Genomic DNA, 22,433 nt, shown 5'->3' with positions numbered 1-22,433 from the left:
TAAAGTTTTACTAATGCCATGTCAAAACAAGACACGCATTGACAAAGCTGAAAGACTGACCACCAGTGTCCCATAATCTTGTTGAAACTGTTTACACTAACTTTCCATTATAATTTTTTGAAACAATAGCATGCATCAACGCATTTTACCAAACGATGCTCCAAAGAAATGGTACCTAAAAATTCACAGTAGTTGAGCAAAATGTTTTTTTTTCCCTTAATTGCATTTTTTGTGAACATTTTATTTTTTAAGCAAAGAATTGTCAATCGTTTTTTCAAGCTTTTGCATATATTTGCATTTAATCAGAGAACATTCTGGGAGCATTATATGTAGCCACTGTCAGTAGTGCACTTCGAGTTTACAACATTTAGTTAGAGTGCTCACACTATTAATAAAGTCTTAGCATTAATAAACCATAACTACACGTTCCAACAGCATTATATATGGACCCAAATATTACCTCAACTACAAATAATTCACTACCCTGCTCCATAAGGTGGTACTGTAAATTGGCAGCCAAAAGGTGTGTGCTGCAAGGGGTTGGGCCCTCTTGTCCCAAGGACAAAATAAATCTGAGAACTTGTTGTCCTTGACCCCAAACAATGTATCCTGGGCGTCGGGCTGTTGGAATTTTACACCCCTGCATGTCTACACTAAAATTGCTTTAACTTTCTACATGACTAAGCCATGTTGTTTACTCACTTTGATATCCCTTATGCGAGTTCAGAATTGAACAAGGGATATTTCCACTGTTGCTGCTTTTGTTGCAACTGTTCAGTGTAAGTTTCATGTCTGCTTTTTGACTGACTGCAGGGCATTTTCTGTGTGGGTAAATGGAGGGTTGTATTGATGCTCCTATAGTTGTATGTTATTTTTGTGAGTGAGCTTTTCACAGCTTCTTTCCACTGTACGCTGCTGTTAAAGGCTGGTAAAATCCTTCACTACACAAAATATAAATATTATGATTGTGAAAAAGGTTATCAAGTTTGGTGTTAAAAAAATGGCCCTTTCTGTAGGTTTATACCCAAACCCTTTGCCTTTTTCCTTTCTATTTTTCTGACCCTCTTTTTTTGGCTTTAGTACTCTGGGCACTTTACCACCCTACAACTTGGTAAAATTGGTTTACCCATGTTTGGCTTAATAAATTTACCTATAAGTCCCTTGTAAAATAGTATAACGTATACCTAGGGCCTGTAAATTAATTGCTACTAGTGGGCCTGCAGGGCGGATTGCGCCACCCACAGTAGTCTTTCAAACATGTCTCAGGCCTGCCACAGCGGGGCCTGCATGCGCAGTTTACTGCCACTGACTTTGCAAGTCAAACTACTTGCCAAGGCCTAAACTCCCCTTTTCCTACACTTCTAAGGTAGACCTTAGATAGCCCTATGAGCAGGGTACTGTCTATGTAAAAGGCAGGACATACGTCTTTATGTACTACATGCCCTAGTAGTGACAAACAGCCTATTTAGTTTCTCACTTTTGTGAGTACTGCTTCTCTCATAGTATTGCATTGAAAATGCCCTGACATATGTCTAAGGGGTATCTTCTGATCTATGAGGAATAGCGGGACATGTTTAGTATGTTTAAAATGGTAGTGAAAAATCCTGTTTATTAGTGTAGGTGGAATTGTTATTACTATTGAAGAAATGCCACTTTTAGAAAGTGGGCATTTCTCTGTGCTTATAACTCTAGTGCTTTTGCAGCCTGACTCCAATCCATGCCTGGGGCAGACTGACGGCTCCACTTGGTGCATTCTTTCCAGACAGCCATCACACAAAAAAGGGCTGGGTGTGACAGAAGAGGCATCTGCATATCAATAGTCTTCCTGGGCTGGGGAGAGGGAGGGTTGTTCACACATTACATGTGAATAGGCTGTGTCCTGCCCTCACACAATGGACTGATTACCCCCTACTGATGTCTGGAGACAGGGCTGGGTTTGAAAGGGTGTTGTGTTTGGCTTGAAAAAGTTACCACCCCCACCCCCCCTCCCCCGAACAAATGCATTTTTGAGTATAAGTAAAAGGGGCTCTGCCCCCGACAAGGAGAGCACTTTAGAAAGTGGGACCGAACCCCTGCCAGAGGGACTGCTTGACTTCACAAAGGACTCATCTGGACTGTTCTTTTCTTGTTGACCTGCCACCTGCTGCTGCTGGGTGGCTTAAAGGACTCACTAGGATTGCTTGCCCTGGCCCTTCCCCCGACTTGGCTTGCACTAGGCCCTGTGGAACTACCAGGAGAGATCACCCACAAAGACTGCTGGTCTACCTGCTTTCTGCACCTCTTGTGTCTCCAATCTCAAGTGCTCTCCCAGGGCTTGGATGCCTGGCTTGTGACATTAACAATCTGGTGATTCGTCGTCATCTTTTCCTCAGCACGTGAGCAGCGCTGGTCAACTTTAAGCTATCAGGCTCGCAAGTGCGGCCTCACCCACTACTAGTGCCGTGTCCACCTTAGCTAAGTGTGCCCTTCCCTTTCAGCTGATGGGCCATTTTTCTGAGCCGGGAACCCCTCGCCAGAATTGCTATCAAGAGCTTGCTCTGTGCCCCAGATCCGCCTGTGTTCATAGAATTGCGGGGCCCACTCCATTAGCCCAGGCACAGAGTTAGACAGGGTTAGGAGCTTACCTTGTTCGCATGGCTGGACTCCTCCCGATGGGGGAATCTGTGCCCCGGATCAGGAACCCTGCCTGCGTCACTTGGTGTCCTGGATGACGTGGAGGCTCTCTGCCTCCAGGAACCATCGCACTCTGAGCTCCCTGCCCATAGGAATTATCGCAGCTGCAGCCCGGGCCGCAAACCTTTGAGAAGAGGTCCTCCCACTACCACTGGCAGCGCATTTCCTCTCCCCTGCATTTCCTCACCTTGGGCTGGGCCCATGGGTCACTTCATATTTGAATAGTAGCCCACCACATCAACACCCTCAAGGGAACGAGGGGGGTTGTCTCTGTGAAGACTTGCACAGAAGTACCGTAATCCCTATAAAAGATGCACAGCGCCGTCTGCTCCCTAACAGGTACATTTATACATGACGCCACAAATTCAACTACCACACTTGTCCTGAAGGATGCGCCAGCCCTTGTTTGTGCGGCCCCAGGGTCCCTGCTGCCATTTGGCCTAGTTTTGGTGAGGGCCACTTATTCCATTGCTGCTGCCATAACCCAGTCAACAGCACCAGTTATTGTGTGCTCAACTTTGTTCAGTTGTTACAGCCAGATCGTTGCCCAGAAGGGTTGCAAACAAATATTACTGAATTGTACCTGGTAGAAGGGCAGGTGTCCTGGCACCCCGTAAATGTTTATGGTGATTTGTGTGATGCATCCCATATGCCAATGTTATGGTCTGTGTTCCTGTGACTTCCATAGCATGATGCATTGCCTGGCCTTAGTAGTTCCTGATGTGCAGTGCAGTTTGTGTAGATTCTTGCACTATTAGGGTCCAGGCTCCTATTATAGCAGTTACTTCATACGCTTAGTGCCTAAGATTCACACAGTTTGGTTATATGACCTTGCCCTTAAGTTGCAAGGTACTGTCTAATGTACATCATCGCCATTCTCTCATTATCAGTATGATGAATAGCTTGCTACTCCTTGCACAAAATGTATGTTCTGTGATGTCTTGGGTTGTGTGAGATCTCTCTCTCTCTCTCTCTCTCTCTGTGTGTGTGTATATATATATATATATATATATATATATATATATATATATATATATATATATATATATATATATATATAAAATCCTGTGTGGTGTATTTATTGTGTCACAGGTGATAGTGTGCTGCACAAACGCTTGACACATGACCTCTGAGGATAAGCCTGACTGCTCTGTGCCAAGTTACCCGGGGTGAGCGCAGGTTATATTTGGTATGTAACTTACTTGCCCTGACTAGAGTGGTGCGTTGGTGTTTCAAATGTCCTGGTTTGTGCCATACCTTATATGTAAAATGAGGAGCCCCATACCACCATCAAATACATTGGAGACTGTTCTCTGAGTCACATATATGATATTGTACCCTGCAATAGGGGCAAGGTGTTTAATTAAAGACCATGTTTAAACCATTTCTGACACACTATAAACCAGAGATCTGCAATGTGCGATGAGCCAGAAGGCCTTTTGAATTCTTGAGAGTAGTGTCTGAGTAGGGAGGCGGAGTCACTGACTGATCTTGATGATTTATTAATAGCACCATGACTACTTTGGGTCGCTTGCTTAAGGCAGTGATGATAAACCACTGAAAGAAAGTGGCCAAAGTGCCTCCTCGTACTTGAAATACCTCTATAAACATCCTGTTTTTGTTGTGAATTGCATTTTCTTGAACCACTAAACTAACTATTTTTTGTTGTTTATCCTGTAGAAAGTCCATGAACTCATGAAAAAGTCTAACATTAGTCCAAAGCTGAGGGACATTTTAAATCAAATGAGTACTTATGACAATATTCCCAGGAAGAGAACAAAATTTCAGGTATGCTATCTCATTGCATTTAAAACTTGTTACTTTTCTGATCATTTTCAAATTCAGCAAAGCTAATTAAAACCATATTAGGCTTAAGTGCAAGGCTCAGTTCTCCCCTCAACATTCTCCTCCCAACACCGCCCCCCCCCCCCCCCCCAATCCCCTACTGTTCTGTAGGGGATTATGAAATTGTGACAAAGACCAAATCACTGCCAGGGGGAATTAAAAGAAATATCAGTTTAGAAGAAATGGGTAACAGCCTTTGGCATAACATCCTGTTTTTTTTTTTTTTTTTGGAGGTGATGGGTTGTTTGGGTGGGGGCCTAGGGGTGGAAATTAGCAAAGGGCATATCAGAAGGTTGTGTATATTGATTGTGGGATGCTAGGATCACAGCATGGCAAGGGGCCACATACCATAACCTACATTATGGAGGTTGGGCAAGTACATGCAAGTGGTAGCCCTGCTCCCAGTGTCTACAAGTCATGGCTAAAGGCAAGTCATTAATGAAAGTGTATAGACCCAATGCCATGCATTGTGTCCTGTACCTGATGCTTTGTGAGTACTTGGAGTTTGAGGATTGTAGGCACGATGTGGCATTTGGCCATACCCTGCCTCCAGTAATCACCAACGTCCATATACAATGGTGTACCCCTGTACTGAAACCTTTAAACTAAATTATCCCAAAAACACATTCACTGAAAACATCATAACCAAAAACATTCACTGAAAACATCATACACTAAAGGGTGTTTTATTAAGATACTAATATCAGTAATTTGGTAGTGCCCATTTGACATCCTGCTCCCGATTCTGACTTACCCTGTGTGTTTATATGTGCAGTAGATCCATGTCATATAGCAGATACTCTACATGTTTTTGAGTCTACTGCTGAACAAAGCTCAAGACTCTTCCCATTACTGACTACTTCCACTGTGATCATGCAGTGACACACCCAAAGGATTGATGGAAGCTTAGTAATTTTAGTGGTGGGCATTTTTACTTGCTCTCCTGTAATTTAATACTTATCTTGGTCTAATAGCATGCATTTGCAATTGTACTCCTTGTTTTTCTAGGAGGTGGGCCAATGGTTGCATGTATAAGGTGAAGAGTAATAGAATTCTGAGCCATCTTATTCTTCGTAGGAGATGATGTGACCCCCAGTTTGTACTCTGTGACCACATTAAAGGAGGAAGGGACTATTCCAATCTGGAGTTCTCCTAATGATGCCTGTGGAAAGAGATTATATGATCAGTTGTGTCAGATGCAGCTGTGAGGCTGAACTTATCAGAACAGACATAGATTGTCATCCTTTTGTATAAGGATTTCCACTGTAGTGTTAATAAATTAACAGATTTTTTTGAATCTTGAGGTTCTGAACTCTTGTTAATGATCAAGCAGAAGATGGTTTTGCTTCACTTTTTTGTTGTTGTTGTTTTTAACTTCTTTTTCACAGTTTCTGCTGCCCAAATGCAAGCTGTTGAATGAGGTGGTAGATGACCAAAGCTTTGGGTCTGCTATTGACGACTCTTTCAAACTGCAATAATAGCCTGTTTAATTTAGGGACAAAACATTCTGGAAATCCTGGTTGAAAGTTGTGGTGAATTGTTGCTTACAGGCTTATGCGTAAGGGTCTGATGACTTGCTTACATCTGTGGGGGGGGTTTCAATGCTATTCTCAATACCTCTTCCTAATCCACAAGTTTAAATAGTGGGAGTGACATGTCTTGACAGTAGTGTGAAAGGGATGGGACAGTGTAGACCTGATGTTCTCCTTAATTTTAGAGGCTTACGTTCTAAGATTGACCGTAGGTCATTACTTTAGTTTAAGGAGGGACAGGGGTTTATTTTGCACACTTCTGGTGTTGTTAATTCTTTGAAGATGCTTGTGATGGCTTATTGGTGTATTTCATCTGACATACCTTTAAATGGAAGCCCCTCCTGAACTTCTTGCAGATTGTCTTGTCCTCCGTAGTTGATGCCTTTCACTTTCCTTGCACCAGCTGTCAGGTTCTTCTTTTTAGTTCAGTTCATTTTGTGTTGAACTACTTATCGGGTAGTGTAATTCCTGATTTTTGGTTTACTGAGAGAGTGCCAATTTAGATGGATGTTTGTTCAACTTCCTTTGAGAGCTAGATTGGTGCATTGTTGGTTGTTACCTGAAAAAATATTAAGGAATGATCAGGCCATCTGTGTAGATGTACTCTTAGTTTTGCACTTTCCACAAAGTGATAGAATAGTGTGTGTGTGTGTGTGTTTGTGACCCTCCTTTGTGTGTGCTTTGGGACATTTACAACGTGGCCGAAACCCAAATGTAGAATTTTTTTCCCAAGATTCCAAGAACATATTTAGAGTTGGGCTAACCTACCCTCAATTTAAAGTCTCCCATTATCAGAACTAAGCTGAGGCTTACAGAATGATGAGGAATTGTCCGTTGTATTTATCAGAAAAGATCATTTCTGGAATTTTTCTCTGCTTGACCAGTTTAAATCTTTCTTTACAAATAGGGAGATGAAGTCACTAGGCAACCATGGCTCGCTTTTTTTCGGTTGTGTTTATTATTATTATTTTTTTGTGCCTCTCTGATCTCCTGTTAAGATGATTGCTAGAGCCACAATTATAGCTGTAGTAGATGCATGAATTGGCTTAAAGTTGATTCCATGTCTTACTTGTTGTTGTGCTTCATATTTGATCGTAGTGTGTAGATATCCCTAATGTCAGGTTCTTGGTTCTCCCACTTCAATAGTGGAAAAATAAATTAATGAAATGATAAGTAATTTGGTCTGTTAAAAAAAAAAAAAAAAAGCTTGAGGGATAGAGGCATGGCTTAACAGTCTTTGTGTCAGTTGTTTATTTCTTTCTTTTGACCACAGTAGATCATCCTGTTCTTCTGACCTGCCTTAGAGAGCTAGGAATCAGAGGACTGGTAGAATCACGGTGTACCTCCTTTTTCTAAGGCAGTTCTTACGTTGGCTCTTCTACCTTATCGGTCCAAGAATTGGAGTTTTGCAGGGATCCATACCTCAATAATGCTTTCAAAGTACATCTGCATGCTTTGATTCAACTAATCATAATCATCACTAATCATGTCTATTTTGTATTGTGTTATGCAGATTACACATAACTGATTCTGTTGCTTGATCACCAAGTACCCTGATCATCCACTAATTTAACAGAATTCCGGTTAGTGGTTCAGACTTGGGTCTAAACACTAATAAAAGAGACCTTATGTTAGTAGGCAAGGACAATACCCAAGGAAAAACTGTATTTGACTGTGGCTCCCTCGCCACCTCGCCTCACTCCTCCCTTGGTGATTCTCCTCTGGCACAACTAAGATCAAATCTCTTGGGCTGGGAGTTATCCTCGAGAGGGAGCTTGTCTTGAAAATACAAGTGAATGCAGTTTTTACATCGTGCTTTTTACGCCTTAAAGTGCCCTGAAAAAATTGTAGACTTTCTTTAATAAGAACCTCATGACAAAGTAGTTTGGGCCTGTGTTGTTTCAAGAATTGACTGTTGCAACATTATAACTTGGCTATGTGAAGCCTTTTAGCACCTTAAGAAAGATCACTTCTCTTAAGCCACACATACCTTCTATGGGATGCCTTTCCAGCAGAGGAACAGCTCAAAAGCACTGTGTCTAGTGCAGACTGTGTTCTATGAAATAGCAAAGCCTTGTGTTTGAGAGCACTTTAGGCAGTATAGTATCAACGGGTCTTTACAGTCTGACACTCTCCAGTTAGGCAGGGTCATAAGGACCCAGCACAGCCATGCAGATTGCTCATTTCACTTCTCAGGTCCCCCGGTGTGGAGCAACTCAACCCCCCCGTATATACACCTCAGATCAGTTCACTTACATCTATCTTCAGTAAGGCTGTCCCCATTGGCACATAGATGCCTCCAGAGGTGCAGTGGGCTCACCCAGAATAAATCATAACCTATCCTTAAGGACACAGTTTCTGTTAGTTGGTAAGTTCAGCATGTATGTGATTATGTATGTAATTGATCATTTTATGCACACACTTTATTTAGCTCAGAGAATAACTGTTCTCTAGGGTCAGATTTTAATTTGTATGTTTATTTATTTCTTTAATTAATGTTTGATCTATTTATTCATTCTTTTAATGTGATGTTTTCGAATCAACACAAGAGAGCCCTTGAACCTTGAATTTGTCTAGTCTTGTAGTCTCCTACCACTTCGAATCTGAGTGGCCAGTCAGGTGGAGGCCTGCTGCCCTGTACTGCATGCAAACGGAAACTTTTGTTCTAAATATTGTTTACCATATTGCCTGAAAAAGCTTGGTACACCTCTAAATTAGCAGGCTGGAACTAGAGGCAACATCTTAGAAAATCTCCTGTATTAGGTTAGGAACTATACACCAGGTCTGAGAACAAGACTTGCTGATGTTGCACCTGGTATGTGCAGACCTAGCCTAATATACACTAGAGATTTAAGTCCAGCATCTCTGTGCACTAGTATGAGGTGGAAGTTCAGAGACATAAATTAGAGACTTAGAGTCCTGAGAGGGTGCAGTTGCACTGAGTTCAGCAAGTGAGAATCACTAATGTGTGAGAGCCTTTGTGCCTTCACACTTACCGCTGCATCTGTGTTACTCTGGTGAGTGCACTGATCCCTAGCTAGAGGTCATGGTGGCCTCTTCCCTTCATTGTTGTGCCTGACTCCTGGAAGCAAAACCGTCCCATTTGTGGGGGCCCATATGGCCTCTGCTCATGCTTCAGTATGTTGACTTTATTTTGTTTAGTAGTGCTATGAAGGCCTGAGGGCCTGTGTTGTTTAGCAGCACTGTTGACCAGCTTCATCTTTCTTCTACTGGTGAGCAGTCTGATCCTTAGTGAGAAATCTGTGTATTTCCACACTTAATTGTTGCATCGGTGTGTCCTGCAGGCAGCACTACTTCCTGTTGTAAGAGCTTGTCTGTCTCTGCCCATGCTGCATTACTTTGACTTTATATCATTTAGTGTAGCCCTTAGGACGTAAGGACCCATGCGCATCATTTACTGGGGATTTTCACCACCTTAACACCTGGCACTGTTTCCCTGACTGGTATGGAAGAAGGCTATTAGTGACTGCTGCCTGATTCGGATGAGGTCTGTGCAGTCCCTACCCAAAACTTTACCTACTTTTAGTCCTGTGCGCTACTTCCATCAGCAGATGAGTTAGAATTCGAATCACGATCATGACCAGAAGTATCAGATGCTGCACTTTGACTGCAGCATTTCATTCAGATGTGGACCTCTCTCGAATCTACGGTGTTCCTGAGAAGAGACTGAACTAGCTGCAGAGTAATTGCATTTCTTATCGTAGAGCTAACATTGACACTTAAGTGACGTTAAGCATAGTTTCCTAAACAGCAATAAAGGTACATTTCTCTTCCTACAAGGAATAACATTGCTGTGACATTATCTTTATTGTGGGTGATGCAAGTTCTTGCTAAACAGTTCGATCCCACATAATCTTTCAAGATTAAGGGTTTTTTCTAACTCTCCACTGTTGCTGTTGTACACATATCCTAGTATATGTTAGCATTAGTTCTATGTAAATCACTGTAATACTGATGGGTGCATTGACACTTTAGAAGGAAATAAAATAATGAAACATAGATCAGTGGACTTGAAAGAATAGTGTTTTTATTTTAGAGGGAAAACTTTAAATAAAATGTACCCAAAGAAAACTATTTATGAAGACAATCTGGTCATATAATCCTGGAAGTCTGGAAATGTTTTGTATCTTTATGCCAAGTGCAGGTATATTCATTTTGGTATATTGTTTTCTGTTATGTAGTCAATATAAGCCAGTGTGCAGTGTCAGCTTCACAGACGTATTTTCTTTTGGCAGAACTGGATGAAGAACAGTTTGAAAATTTATGATCAAGCCACACAGGAGAAGGTGTGGGAGATTTTTTCAGAAGCAAACAGCAGTGTAAGTAATTGTTTGAATTCTCTATATTGTGCAGAAATGTTCAGAGGCACTCCTCAACTGAGATGTAATTAATGTTAAGCATAAAATGCTTAATGCTGCTTTATAGTAAACTATTTTCTAGTTTGTCCTCTATATAAAAGAAACAGTGCACCACTTTATCTTTGTTGTTTGAAATCCACCACAGGGTTGATGGTAGGGAGAATTAAGTGACCAAAAATGGCTTATGGCTACACTCATTATCTTAGTTGTGTTACCCAGACTTTACAAAGGCGATACAAAAGTCTCTTAAAGTACACAGATGTTTTGTGTTTTATCTAATGTGGAATAAAGATAAAGGTGCTTAAATTACCCTAACAGTACTAGTAGTAAATTGGGACTTGTGCTACTAAATTTGGCCCCAGCTTTGATCCTCTGAGCTGGAGTCTAGGTTTCTGTTATTTGAGTTTTTTGCAGCCTTAAACAACTAAAAAACCCACTTTCCTTCCAGGTATGGTGATAGTTGTTTTGAAGTCACTGAACCTCTTTGTGTGGCTTTAAGTTAATCTAGCATGGAAATAAATGTGTCAGTGATATTTCCCTCTGTCAGGCTTCCAAATGTATGTGGATTATAAAAGAAGCCTGTTTTGTTTAAAGTGAAATATCTTTAATGAGTTAGCATTCTATATTTTAACAAAAGAGGTATGCACCGCCAACTTAGGATCCAAGTTTTGTGGGGTTATTGACCAGATCTATACATCACCACGTGCCAAGATTCTGGTGAATGGGAAACTTACCGACCCCATTACAATTTCAAGAGGTACTAGGCAGGGTTGCCACGTGTCGCCTATATTGTTTAATTTGTATATTGAACCGTTTGCTAGAAAAATCAGACAAAACCCTCTTATCTCCCCCTTTTGCTGCAAGGGTTGGGAAAAGAAAATCTCTTTATATGCTGACGATTTACTGATATATACTAATAACCTGCCTTTAGCTTTTAACACAGTTAAAGATCTCGCCGAACAATTTGGAAGGATATCAGGGTATCGGATTAATGTGGGGAAAACAGAAACTATGCAGTGGAATATGGAAGTAGGGTCAATATCAAATAAGCAGGAAATACGGTACCTGGGCATTTTAGTGACCCAAAATCTGAAGGATTTAGTGGAAAGGAATGCACGAAAGTTATTAGGTGAATGTAAAGCTATGCTACAAAAATGGGCATATCTCCCTTTGACGATTCTCGGGAGGATAAATTTAATTAAGATGTTTATTCTCCCCAAATGGAATTTTGTGTTTGCACCTATACCTTTGGCAATGCATAAGGGATACCTGGATAAAATGCAGCAGGCGATTAGTAGTTTTATTTGGAATTCAAAGGGTCCGAGGATATCATGGAAAAAACTATGCAGAAGAAGGGAAAAGGGAGGACTGGCTCTACCTGATTTGACATATTATGCGTGGGCTTTCTTGTTTAAGAACTCAAGGATGTTGTTTCTGTGCCCAGACGGTTCAGCAGTGGGCAGAATGTATAATGCAATGGTTTCATCTGTGAAAGGGGCCTCAAAGTCTTTTCTATTCAAATTCGGCGACCCTAAATCTTTCAAAAAAGTTACATTAAAAGTGTTGCAAGGATTGGCAAGGAGCTGGTATCAGTTGAGATGACGGTTGGGTGCACACTATTACAGCTATCAGGCCCCTATCTGGGATTCCCCTGGCACCCCAGAATGCTGTCAAGATATCTTAGCATTACCACTCAAAAGGGCAGGTGTGGAAAGGTGGGGTGAGCTTTCGCGAGAGGGTACTTTACTTTTATGGTATGAATTGGTAAGGATAACGGATGGATCTCTGTCCAGGTTAAAATATTTACAGATAAGAGAGTGGGAAAAAGAAATTAAGGGGGGATTGGGAGTGGTAAATGTTTTGGAGGATTCTTTTTTAGAGCTGACGGGCTCGGTACCTGTGAAGAGGTTGGCGGTTTGGTATTGGGAAATATTAGAAACTCTGGATGAGAATTTTGTCCTACCAAACAATTTATGGGGCAAGACGATGTCAGGCGACAAGATTGGGTTATGGTGGAAGAAGTTGTTTGTGACTCTGTATGAAGTAGTGAAGCCTGCCCCATTAAGGAAAAACCATCTTTATACTCTACACAGAGCGTATATATCACCGGCAAAACTTGCCAAGTTTAAGAAGGTGGAGGTGACTAAATGCCCAAAATGTGGCAGGCTAGGAGCAACGGATATACATATGTTCTTGGATTGCCCTGCTATTCGGTTGTTTTGGGAGGAGGTTTTTGTGGCAATATTATCTATGCTAGGCTGGAAAATTAATGTATCACTCCCACTGATTATATTTGGGCAGTTACAGGAAGAAGGGTATATGGAGCAGGGTGAATAAAGCTGATCGTACATTTTTGTTTTACGTAATTGTGCTGGGCAGGAACGAAATTTGCAAAAATTGGATGAAGGCGCTCCCTCAGCTATACAGATTGGCTTAATGCAGCTCTCCGGGCGGCGAATATGGATTTAAATACGCAGGGCTATAAGAGAAACGCAGAACTGTGGTCATCATTATTAAAATGGGAGGGAGTAGTTTGAATCTGTTTTTCTGTTAATATCTGCTACTTTGAGACTATGTGAAATTGATCTGGTTATTTTCTCTCTTTTGTCCAATGATTAGTCACCGTTTGATGCTCCGGCAGGTTTGCCTAGGCAGACTGGGAGATACAAGGGTGCATCCCCTGGCTAGAGTCTCTCTCTTAGTTAGAGGGTCAGAAGGTTACAGGAACTAAGAGGTGGCTCAGTAAGCGGGGTTGAATGAGGACTAAAAAAAAAAAGAGGTATGCACCATACACCATGATTGAAAAAGTGTTGATTTTATTTAGCTATGTGCAATTAATTAAAGATGCAGCAGATAGATTAGGAATCCTGGTTTAGAAGGCTATATACCAAAAGTTAATAATGACTTTTGAGTGTAGTTATTATAGGGGTTTTAGTATGACCTGATTCAGGGAGGTAGAAATAGATGTTATTTAAAAAAAACAAATCTGTCTACTGACTGCTAATTAAATCTTTTCTTTTCAGCACTCAGTGAACTGTCTTGAGGGATAGAAATGTTCACTTTTTTAAAGAATGTACATGAAGGCTTCACTCCTTGTGAATGTAGACTATTCTGCCAGCAAGATCCCTCTGCTAACATCTGGTGTGATGTGCAGATAATAAGTTTGAATACCAGCAATGCAAACTCATCCTTTCATTCTTTCAAGGTTGATTAATTTACCACCATCAAATTGAGTTACTTACTGTAGTTACACAGATACATTTGACATTAAACACTATATAAAATCTAGGTCTTTTTATCTGAAGCTTGAGTTTTGTTGTTCAAATAATTTATGACTGCCTCTACTTACGAAGTATTGGGACTGCATGTGAAGGAGCGGCTCTATGACTGACACTTTAGAAGCAGCTGTCTCTGGAGTGCTACTTGAATCTTTAGGTTATGGCGCTTCAGTGATATTGTGAGCAGTTGCTTTGAAGTGCTAGTATTCAGCTTTTTCTTGCCAATCAGTGATGCTTCTCTTAATACATAAGATGACTTGCTCTACTGTTGTATTTTGTAAACAGTAATTGAGTCACTGCAGTGCTGTGCTAAATTTGTAGGATCAAGGTTTCTTTTGAATAATTGTATGCTGTTTCTTCATAAATTTGGTATAAATGTGTTTTAGGTTACTGCTATGCACTGCAATGCCAGGTGAATAAAGGAAAAAATACTTGTGGTTCCTGTATGTTGAAATACTGAATTTGTATCCAGACCAATTAGTAGGCTCAAACACAAAGGTGTTGTCTATACAGAGATCAGCTGTCACACCAGAGAAATGTTGACTAAGTCAAAACGTCACACTTTGAACCGTGCACTCCTTTTCTTACAGGCCTCCCAAAGCACTGTTAATTCTGCTGAGCAGCAGATTATGGAAATATACCTACTCCTTAACTAATTGCTTGATTGAACGATATCTTATCACAACCATACAGCTTCTGAGTAGGTCCTTCATGAAGAGTAAGAAGTGATCACTTTGTTTCAGAATTAAAATATAGCATACAGTTGAACCTGTAAATTTATAAAGAAGTGAGAGAAGAAATATGAAAACAAGTTTCCTTCAGCATTTAATTTTCTTCTTAACCTAAAGTTCCCTTCAACCCAAAGTAACCTAAAAAAATCCCATTTGTTTCATTCCAGGCATTCAGTATTTGACATCCTCAATAGATTAAGCTTTGATTTATCTCCTTCACCTCATGTTTATGTGCTCACTTTCTAACAATTGAGTATGCACCATCTCCTTCACAGCTACTGCCTTGTGTGTTCTGTCTTGAAAGCCTTGCTTCTCTAAGATGACTGTAATTGAAAATGATATACATTAACCTTGAAGACTAGGATAGCACATCACAAATTAAAGGGGAAAAAAAATTCCTTTGTTATGAAACTACCCAGTAATCTGTACACACATCCTTTACCCCATTACCACATACAATCCCTCACGCCCCTTTCTTCTCCCACCCAGTTCTTGCACCCGTTTAACTTGTATATTGTGTCTCATCTAGTTTTACATTGATATTTGTATGCTTGGACTCTCAAACCTCGAAGGTACTGGGCAGCTTTTAACATTGGAAGTTCGTTTAACCTCATATAGCAATCATACTAAGGAAATCTGCAGGATGATCATTCAAGGCACACATGAACCTTGGAAGTTCTGTATAGTTTAATCTGACTGCAGCGCAGATTATTTGATTGAACCTTGTGATATAGTCCTAATTCACCCCTCCTAGCCCCGCATTTTAGTGCTGGAGAATCCTCCATTATGGTCTAGTGTTGAATCTAGGATGATGAAAGAATATCATATTTTTCATGACAATTACTACTCCTTAAATTATACCTCTTCCTTAATATGATCCACATTAATAGATTGATCATATGTATACAATGTTGTTGGGCCAGCAACATGAAATGGTTACTAATGGAAGGATAGCAGTGTGTGGGATCAGAGTATGTTTTTATCCTATCCTACCTGGTCAGCTCAGACATGAAGGACACATTGTGGTGTGGCATACGTTTAGGTGAACAATAGTTAAGGTGGAATTAACATTCATTGTAATTAGACAGTAGTTTTTTTTTTGCAAATATGGTATCGCTGCACCAGATTGTGTGCTCTATTAAGGATCCTGGAGCTTGTTTTTGAGGCTTATACACTTGCCTGTTTGGAATTTAATTCTAATGTTATTGGAGTGATGTTTTATGGTTGCATCAGTGGCGTTACCGACACAGTTAAATGTCAGAGATAAGGTGTTTAAATGTTGCTTCGGGAATTGATGTCTAGTTTGGTCTCCTCGTGCTAAGATTTTATTTTTGGCTAGTTCCTTTGTACACAGGAGATATCTAAACGCACCATGATTTATGCTTAGCAGTTGTCCATTGAGTGGATTACGAAGAGGATAGCTAATGTATATCTCTGCTCCTTTTGATTGCCTTTAAGGGAGAATAGGAACCGACATAGGCGAGGCTAAGCAAGCATGGGTGGCATGACCTTGATGTAGTGGGTCCTTTCTTGGTATCTTCTTCCTTTTAATTTTGTTATGTATTTATTTTCCTTCAATCTGATCAAAGAGATTGTATAGCCAGGACGGCTTTGTCAGGTAAGCAAAGACAAAGTTGCTAAATTGATAAGTTTCAGTAGTCCATCACCTTTAAGTTTAATTTCTCTGAAAAATGAGAACATTTAAAAATGGTCACAGTAACATATAACAGATAGTTTACATATTGTGATTTGACAAACATCTTCTAGTAGTTTAATAACATGTAACTTGATGCTTTCCTTCCAAAGAACAATGTAAATCCCCAGGAACAACAGCCCACTAAAATAGAACCACCCCCTGTTGAACTGAATGAAGAGACTTCTGAAGGTCCTGAGAAGAAGAGTAAGAGGGAACGCAAAGAAGAAAGGCAGAAAAACAATAAGAAAGAGAAAAAAGAATTAAAAGGAGACATTTTGCAGGATAATGTTCAAATTAAAAAAGACAAAAGGCGTAGGCATGAAATTGAAGAAACTGTTGAAGAAGAGGAACCGCAAGAAGTTACTGAGTGCAATCGAAAGGAAAACAAAAAAAAGAAAAGAAAGCATGGCAAGGAGAGCAGTCTGAATGTGGAAGTGACTGAGAATGGCCATAACATTGAAACAACAGAGTATAAGAAGACCAAGGACAATCTCAAGAAAAGAATACACTGCACGTCTGAAGGTATTGTATTTGCTATTGTTTGTAAGAGGCTTTAGTACAAGCTTGTTGTGAAACCAACCCATTTTGTATAATTTCTTCATGTCACATGTTGCACCACCGCTTATTCCAGCCACCACTGCAGTAAGTAATCCATAAGAAGACAATCTGGAGTAAATTTTTGTCTTTCATGTGATCACCTTTGTCCGCGAACATGCACGCTGCGCATCTGTACATGAAGACATTTTCTCCTTCACAAGCTCTGTGTACATGCAGTTACTGGCGATATGCAGGTAAAATGTTTTAATCTCTAGGGAGAGCCCTGTTTATGTCTGCAGTCCCTTCCCTTATCTTAACCCCTTCACTGCCAGGCCTCTTCCCCTCCTGTGCCGAGCCTTTTTTTGGCTATTTGGAGCAGTTCGTGTTTAGGCCCTCATAACCTTTTGTTCACATAAGCTACCCATGCCAAATTTGCGTTCTATTTTTCCAACATCCTAGGGATTCTAGAGGTATCCAGAGTTTGTGGGTTCCCCTGGAGGAGACCAAGGAATTAGCCAAACTACAGCACTTTCTTTTTTTTTTTTTACAATGTGAAAAAAGGGCTGCAGAACAAGGCTTGTGGTTTTTTCCCCTGAAAAGTGCATCAACAAAGGGTTTCGGTGCTGAAATCACCATCTTCCTAGCTTTCAGAATCTGAAAAGCACATTTTTCAACATAATTGTGGCATTTTACTGGGACATACCCCATTTTCACTATTTTTTGTGCTTTTAGCCTCCTTCCAGTTTGTGACAAAAATGGGTGTGAAACCAATGCCGGATCCTAGCCAGTTAACCATTTCTGAAAAGTAGACAAAATTCTGAATTCAGAAAGGGGGCATTTGGGTAGATCCTACAGGTTTTCCTACAGAAAATAACAGTTGAAATAAAAATAATATTGAAATTGAGGTGAAAAAAACCCAGCCATTTCTCCCCTCATTTTATTAGGTTTTTCCTTCCGTCTCAGATTTTCAAAAGCAATATACAGTTATGTCTGCTAGACTCTAATTTGTGTGGGGGCATATAGGGCTTGTGGGTTCATCAAGAACCCTAGGTAGCCAGAGCCAATAAATGAGGTGCACCCTTCAATGGGTTTTCTTTGTATACTGGGTATATAGCAATTTATTTGGTAAAAATATAAAGAGTAAAAAAATAGATATCAAGGAAACCTTTGTATTTCCAAAATGAGCACAAGATAAGGTGTTGAGAAACAGTGGTTATTTGCACATCTCTGAATTCCGGGGTCCCCATACTAGCATGTAAATTGCAGGGCAGTTCTCAAAAAGCTGTCTTTTTTTACACACTGTCTTACATTTGGAAGGACAAAGTTTAGAGAAAGACAAGGTGCAATAACACTGTTCTTCTATTCAGTGTTTCCGCAGGTCCCCCCGATTAAAAATGGTAGCTCACTTTTGTGGGTAGGTCTAATGCCCGCGACAGGAAACGCAACATGGACACATCACATTTTTACATTGAAATCTGGCATGTTTTTGGAAAAGTGTCTAGCTGTGGATTTTGGCCTCTAGCTCAGCCGGCACCTAGGAAAACCTAACAAACCTGTGCATTTTTCAAAGATAGACACCTAGGGGAATCCAGGATGGGGTGACTTGTGGGGCTATCACCAGGTTCTGTTACCCAGATCTTTTGCAAACCTCGAAATTTAGCACAAAAAAAACCTTTTTCCTCAGATTTTGGTGATGGAAAGTTCTGGAGTCTGAGGGGAGACACTAACTTCCTTCTAGCCAGGGTTACCCCAGGTCTTCCTATAAAAAATTATACCTCACTTGTGTGGGTGGCCCAGGCGCCTGCAACAGGAAAAGGCCAAAGACGTGTAGAGATTGAGGGGATAGCACAGCAAGTTGATGAGCCCAATTTGTTTTAAATACATTTTTAGGCTGACTCTGCTTTGGGTACCCACACAAGTGAGGTATCATTTCACTTGGAAAACTGAGGGGAACACTGGGTGGTAGGACATTTGTGCCAGCACGGTGACCCTACAAAGAAAAGTGAGGAAAATACGCTCTTTTAAGCAGATTTTGAGGTTTGCATGGAGTATGGGTAAGAAAATGTTGAGTGATCCACGCAGGCCACACCTCCCTGGGCTCCACCAGGTGACTTTTTTTTTTTTTTAAGTGTCTGGGTTTGGTAGGTTTTTCTAGATGACTGCTGCAGCTGGGTAGCCTCACCCCGCAGAAACAGGTGGTTTTGTAATAGACCATTTTGAAGTATCCACATCCTTCTGTGATGTTCACAACACTAAATTGTGAAAAGAAACGCACTTAGGTTAGGTTAAAAAGACCCTTCACCCACTCACCAACCAAGTTGGTGTGCTGCGACGCCTGATTACAGCGGAGCAGGTTTTGTAATTTTACCACACATACTGAATGGATTTGGCATGAGGGTGAGTGATGGTTCAGTAGATCAAATGTTATTAACAAGAGATTTCACTAAAATGAAATGCACTGTTAACAACTGAAAGGCCAAAAAACGGAACCAATGACTCACAGCTTGTGAGCTGTTAAGCCGCGACAAGGCACCAACCGCTTTACAGTCCATTCCCACACCTTTCATACATGACATGCACAAGACCATTCACGCCTCCAGATGCGGGCCCAGCACATTATAACACTTGCATCGACATACAGCGCCATTCAAGGGCTCATCACGTTCATACGCCCACATGCCTGATACAGCAATCACACCAGCTGATGGGAGTGTGTGGACTGGCCAAGCGCCACTCCACGCACACCGCCAGCCTAGCGCCACTCCATACACACCGCCAGCAAAGCACCACTCCACGCACACCGCCATCACTTTTTGTTTTGTTTTTTAAACAACAAAGAAACCACTAACTAATAAAAAATAAGTGCAACACTACAATGAAAAAAACTAACAATACATGACCGTAATGCCAACCATGAAACTGAACATATGAAAATATCAAACAGGCAGTTTACGCTCATGGTAGTTTCCAATAATTTTTTTGAGTGGGTAACTCCTAAAAAAGCCACCCACACATAGCCCAGGATTTGAAGGACAATCTGGGCAGTATATACGAGTCTCCCTCCAGATACCCCTTTGAGCAGTCTATACATTTCTTAGCTGGAAAGTCTTTTTTGGTCTTGGGAGTAATGTGCTCAGCAAAGTGGCGATCTTTCAATCTAGCCACATCCTCCACCACTGCTTCTCTAGGAACTCATGCCAGTTCCACCACAATAAGGCTCTCTATCACTGACTCATGAAATTTCACAAATCTTTGACTCTGGAGAACTTTCCTTGAACACAATAAAAGCATTTAAAGTTGCCAAGTGGAACAGGTAAATCGCTAACTTCTTTTCCCATACGTAAGACTTAAGAACAGCAGTGTAAGGTTCTAACCTCTGATCAACTCTATCTACACCGGCCATGTAATTATTATAATCTAAAATGCACACAGGTTTGCGCACTTCGGCAATCTGACCCCAAACAATCACGGGGGAAGTACTCTCATCATGGATGGTAGTTAGCATGTAGACATCCCTCCTGGCTGTAAATTTCAGAGCCAGCAACTCATCATTCTGCAAGGCACTTCACTGTCCCCTATCGAGTCTTTTACAGACAAGCTCCCTTGGATAGCCTTTTCGGTTTGAACGGATTGTGCCACAAGCAACAGTGTCCACTCTAAATAATTCCTTGAACAACTGCACTCCAGTGTAGAAGTTATCTACGTACAAATAGTGACCTTTGTTAAACAGTCGTCTTCCAAGTTCCCACACAATTTTCTCACTAACTCAAAAAGTGGGTGGAAACGGGGGGGGTCAATATTGGAATCCCTGCCAGTGTAGACCCGTAAATTATACACACATCCTGTACTACTTTCAGACAGCATATACATTTTAATTCTATCCCGTCCAATCTTGCTAAGAATGTACGGCCTAAAAACCAAGTGCCCCTTGAACAGGACCAAAGACACGTCCACAGCTATTTCTTTGCCTGGAACATAGACCTCTGAAAACTGATCTACAAAATAATCTAGAACAGGCCAAATCTTAAAAAGGCTGTCAGAAATCAGGGTGATCTCGTGGCCAGGCTAAAGCATTGTCAACAAAATGCAACATCCGAAGAAGAAGCAAATACCGATTACAACTCATGGTTGCAGGAAATATAGCCGTTGCCATTAAGGGGCTAGTAGACCAATAAGAAGCCAGTGACGGCTTCCTTATCAACCCCATCAAAAAAGTCAAACCCAAGAACTTTTTCATCTCGTCCAAATTTGTGGGAATCCACTGGGTAGCTCTAGAGTGTGGCCTAAGTCTGGCAGCATTGTCCCTCACATACTGCTTCGCATACAATTTAGTCTGCTCAACAATCTCTTCCTAAAATACATTGTCTATAAATAACTGAAAGAAATTGAAGGGCAAAACGTTTTCCGTATTGACTCCCCACCCCGGGAGATCAGTAAAGGCAAGCAAATCTGTCTGCTCCATGTTTGGGGCAACCCAGAGTTCAGGTCTTCCAATGGAAATCCTTTCAGTTCCAGGTTGCTGCACTATTGGCACATCAGTGTCGTCCTCTAAAACAGTCCATTTATCTGCACTGAGAGTGGCTTCATCATCCAAGATTCCTTCACTGGCAGAATTTCTCACTTCCTTCTCTGCCTCAGATGCAGTCAGTCTCATAATGATGATCAGACAATGATTCAAAAAGCATACCAACAACCTGCTGAGCGGTCATCATGCGGCCAGCCATGATCCTTCATACTAAAAGTAACTGGACAAATGCACCACCAAAAACCACCACTGTGTAAGATAAGTCATAAACAAAGTGTGTCTTTATCACAAAGAGTTATGTACTCAAAAACTATACCACTCACTTGCCTGAAAAAGCTAGACTCATCAGCAACTTCTCAGCACAGACACAGCAATCACCAATGATATTCCACTAAAAAGAAAAACAAATTAGGCATAAGGCAAGACAAATATTCTTGTGCACCAATCTAAGGTCAATTTCACACACAATCCTGCATTTAGTATATCACCTACAAACATGTCATTCATGCATGGCAACAATACCCCTTTGGAGTAAATTGTTTTACTTACCTAAAATATGCAACTATATAAACAGCAGGTCAACCACTGCCAAAACTGCAAGGAGCCACAACAAAGGAAGCAAAAGCTTTGAACTAGAACAAAAAGGAGAAATAAACTGTTATAATCACAAATGCAATACTTCGCCAGTTGACAAACACCCCCAAGCATTTAGAAATGTTCCCTGGTGCCTAAGTGGATTCTGCTCCCTCCCCCCTAAACCCCCCCCCCCCTTGGGGGCAGATGGACCTTCATAAAATAGGGGGGTTGGGGGTGGGCAGAAATGGCCACCAGTTCTGTGCCCCAACTCTTGCCCAAGCGGCAGCCCACACCACACCAAAACTAAAACAATCCCTGGTGTCTTCGTGGCTTCTGCCCCCTCAGCCGAAAAATAATAGGCCGATCTGTCTGCAAGGGGGGCAGAAATGCCCATAAATAATATTACCATTGCCCACGGGGCTACCCCCCCCCCAAACAAAATAAATATATATATATATGCAGATGGGCCTAAACAAAAATAGGCTGATCTCAGACATTGGCAACAGTTCTATGCCGACGACCCCCCCGAAATGGCCATATATAATATGTTCCCCAAGGGACCGTGACCCTTGCCCAAGGGGCCACACCCTCCCCCCCAAACAAATAACACACGCACACTATCCCTGGTGCCTAACTGACTTCTGCACCACTTGGGGCAGAT

The 22,433-nt window shown here is 41.2% G+C and overlaps 1 protein-coding gene across 1 annotated transcript in view; it reads left to right on the top strand.

Annotated features, from left to right (window-relative positions):
• Positions 1-22,433, top strand: part of LYAR (Ly1 antibody reactive) — a 113,424-nt gene that overhangs the window by 13,171 nt on the left and 77,820 nt on the right. The window contains exons 4-6 of the mRNA XM_069202889.1: positions 4,354-4,461; positions 10,307-10,390; positions 16,245-16,656. Coding sequence (XP_069058990.1) covers positions 4,354-4,461; positions 10,307-10,390; positions 16,245-16,656 — 604 coding nt within the window. The remainder of the gene's footprint in view (positions 1-4,353; positions 4,462-10,306; positions 10,391-16,244; positions 16,657-22,433) is intronic.

Source organism: Pleurodeles waltl, chromosome 1_2 (assembly GCF_031143425.1).
Source record: "Pleurodeles waltl isolate 20211129_DDA chromosome 1_2, aPleWal1.hap1.20221129, whole genome shotgun sequence".
NCBI lineage: Eukaryota > Metazoa > Chordata > Amphibia > Caudata > Salamandridae > Pleurodeles > Pleurodeles waltl.
The sequence above is the reverse complement of the archived record's forward strand: the minus strand, read 5'-3'. Positions and strand labels throughout refer to the sequence as shown.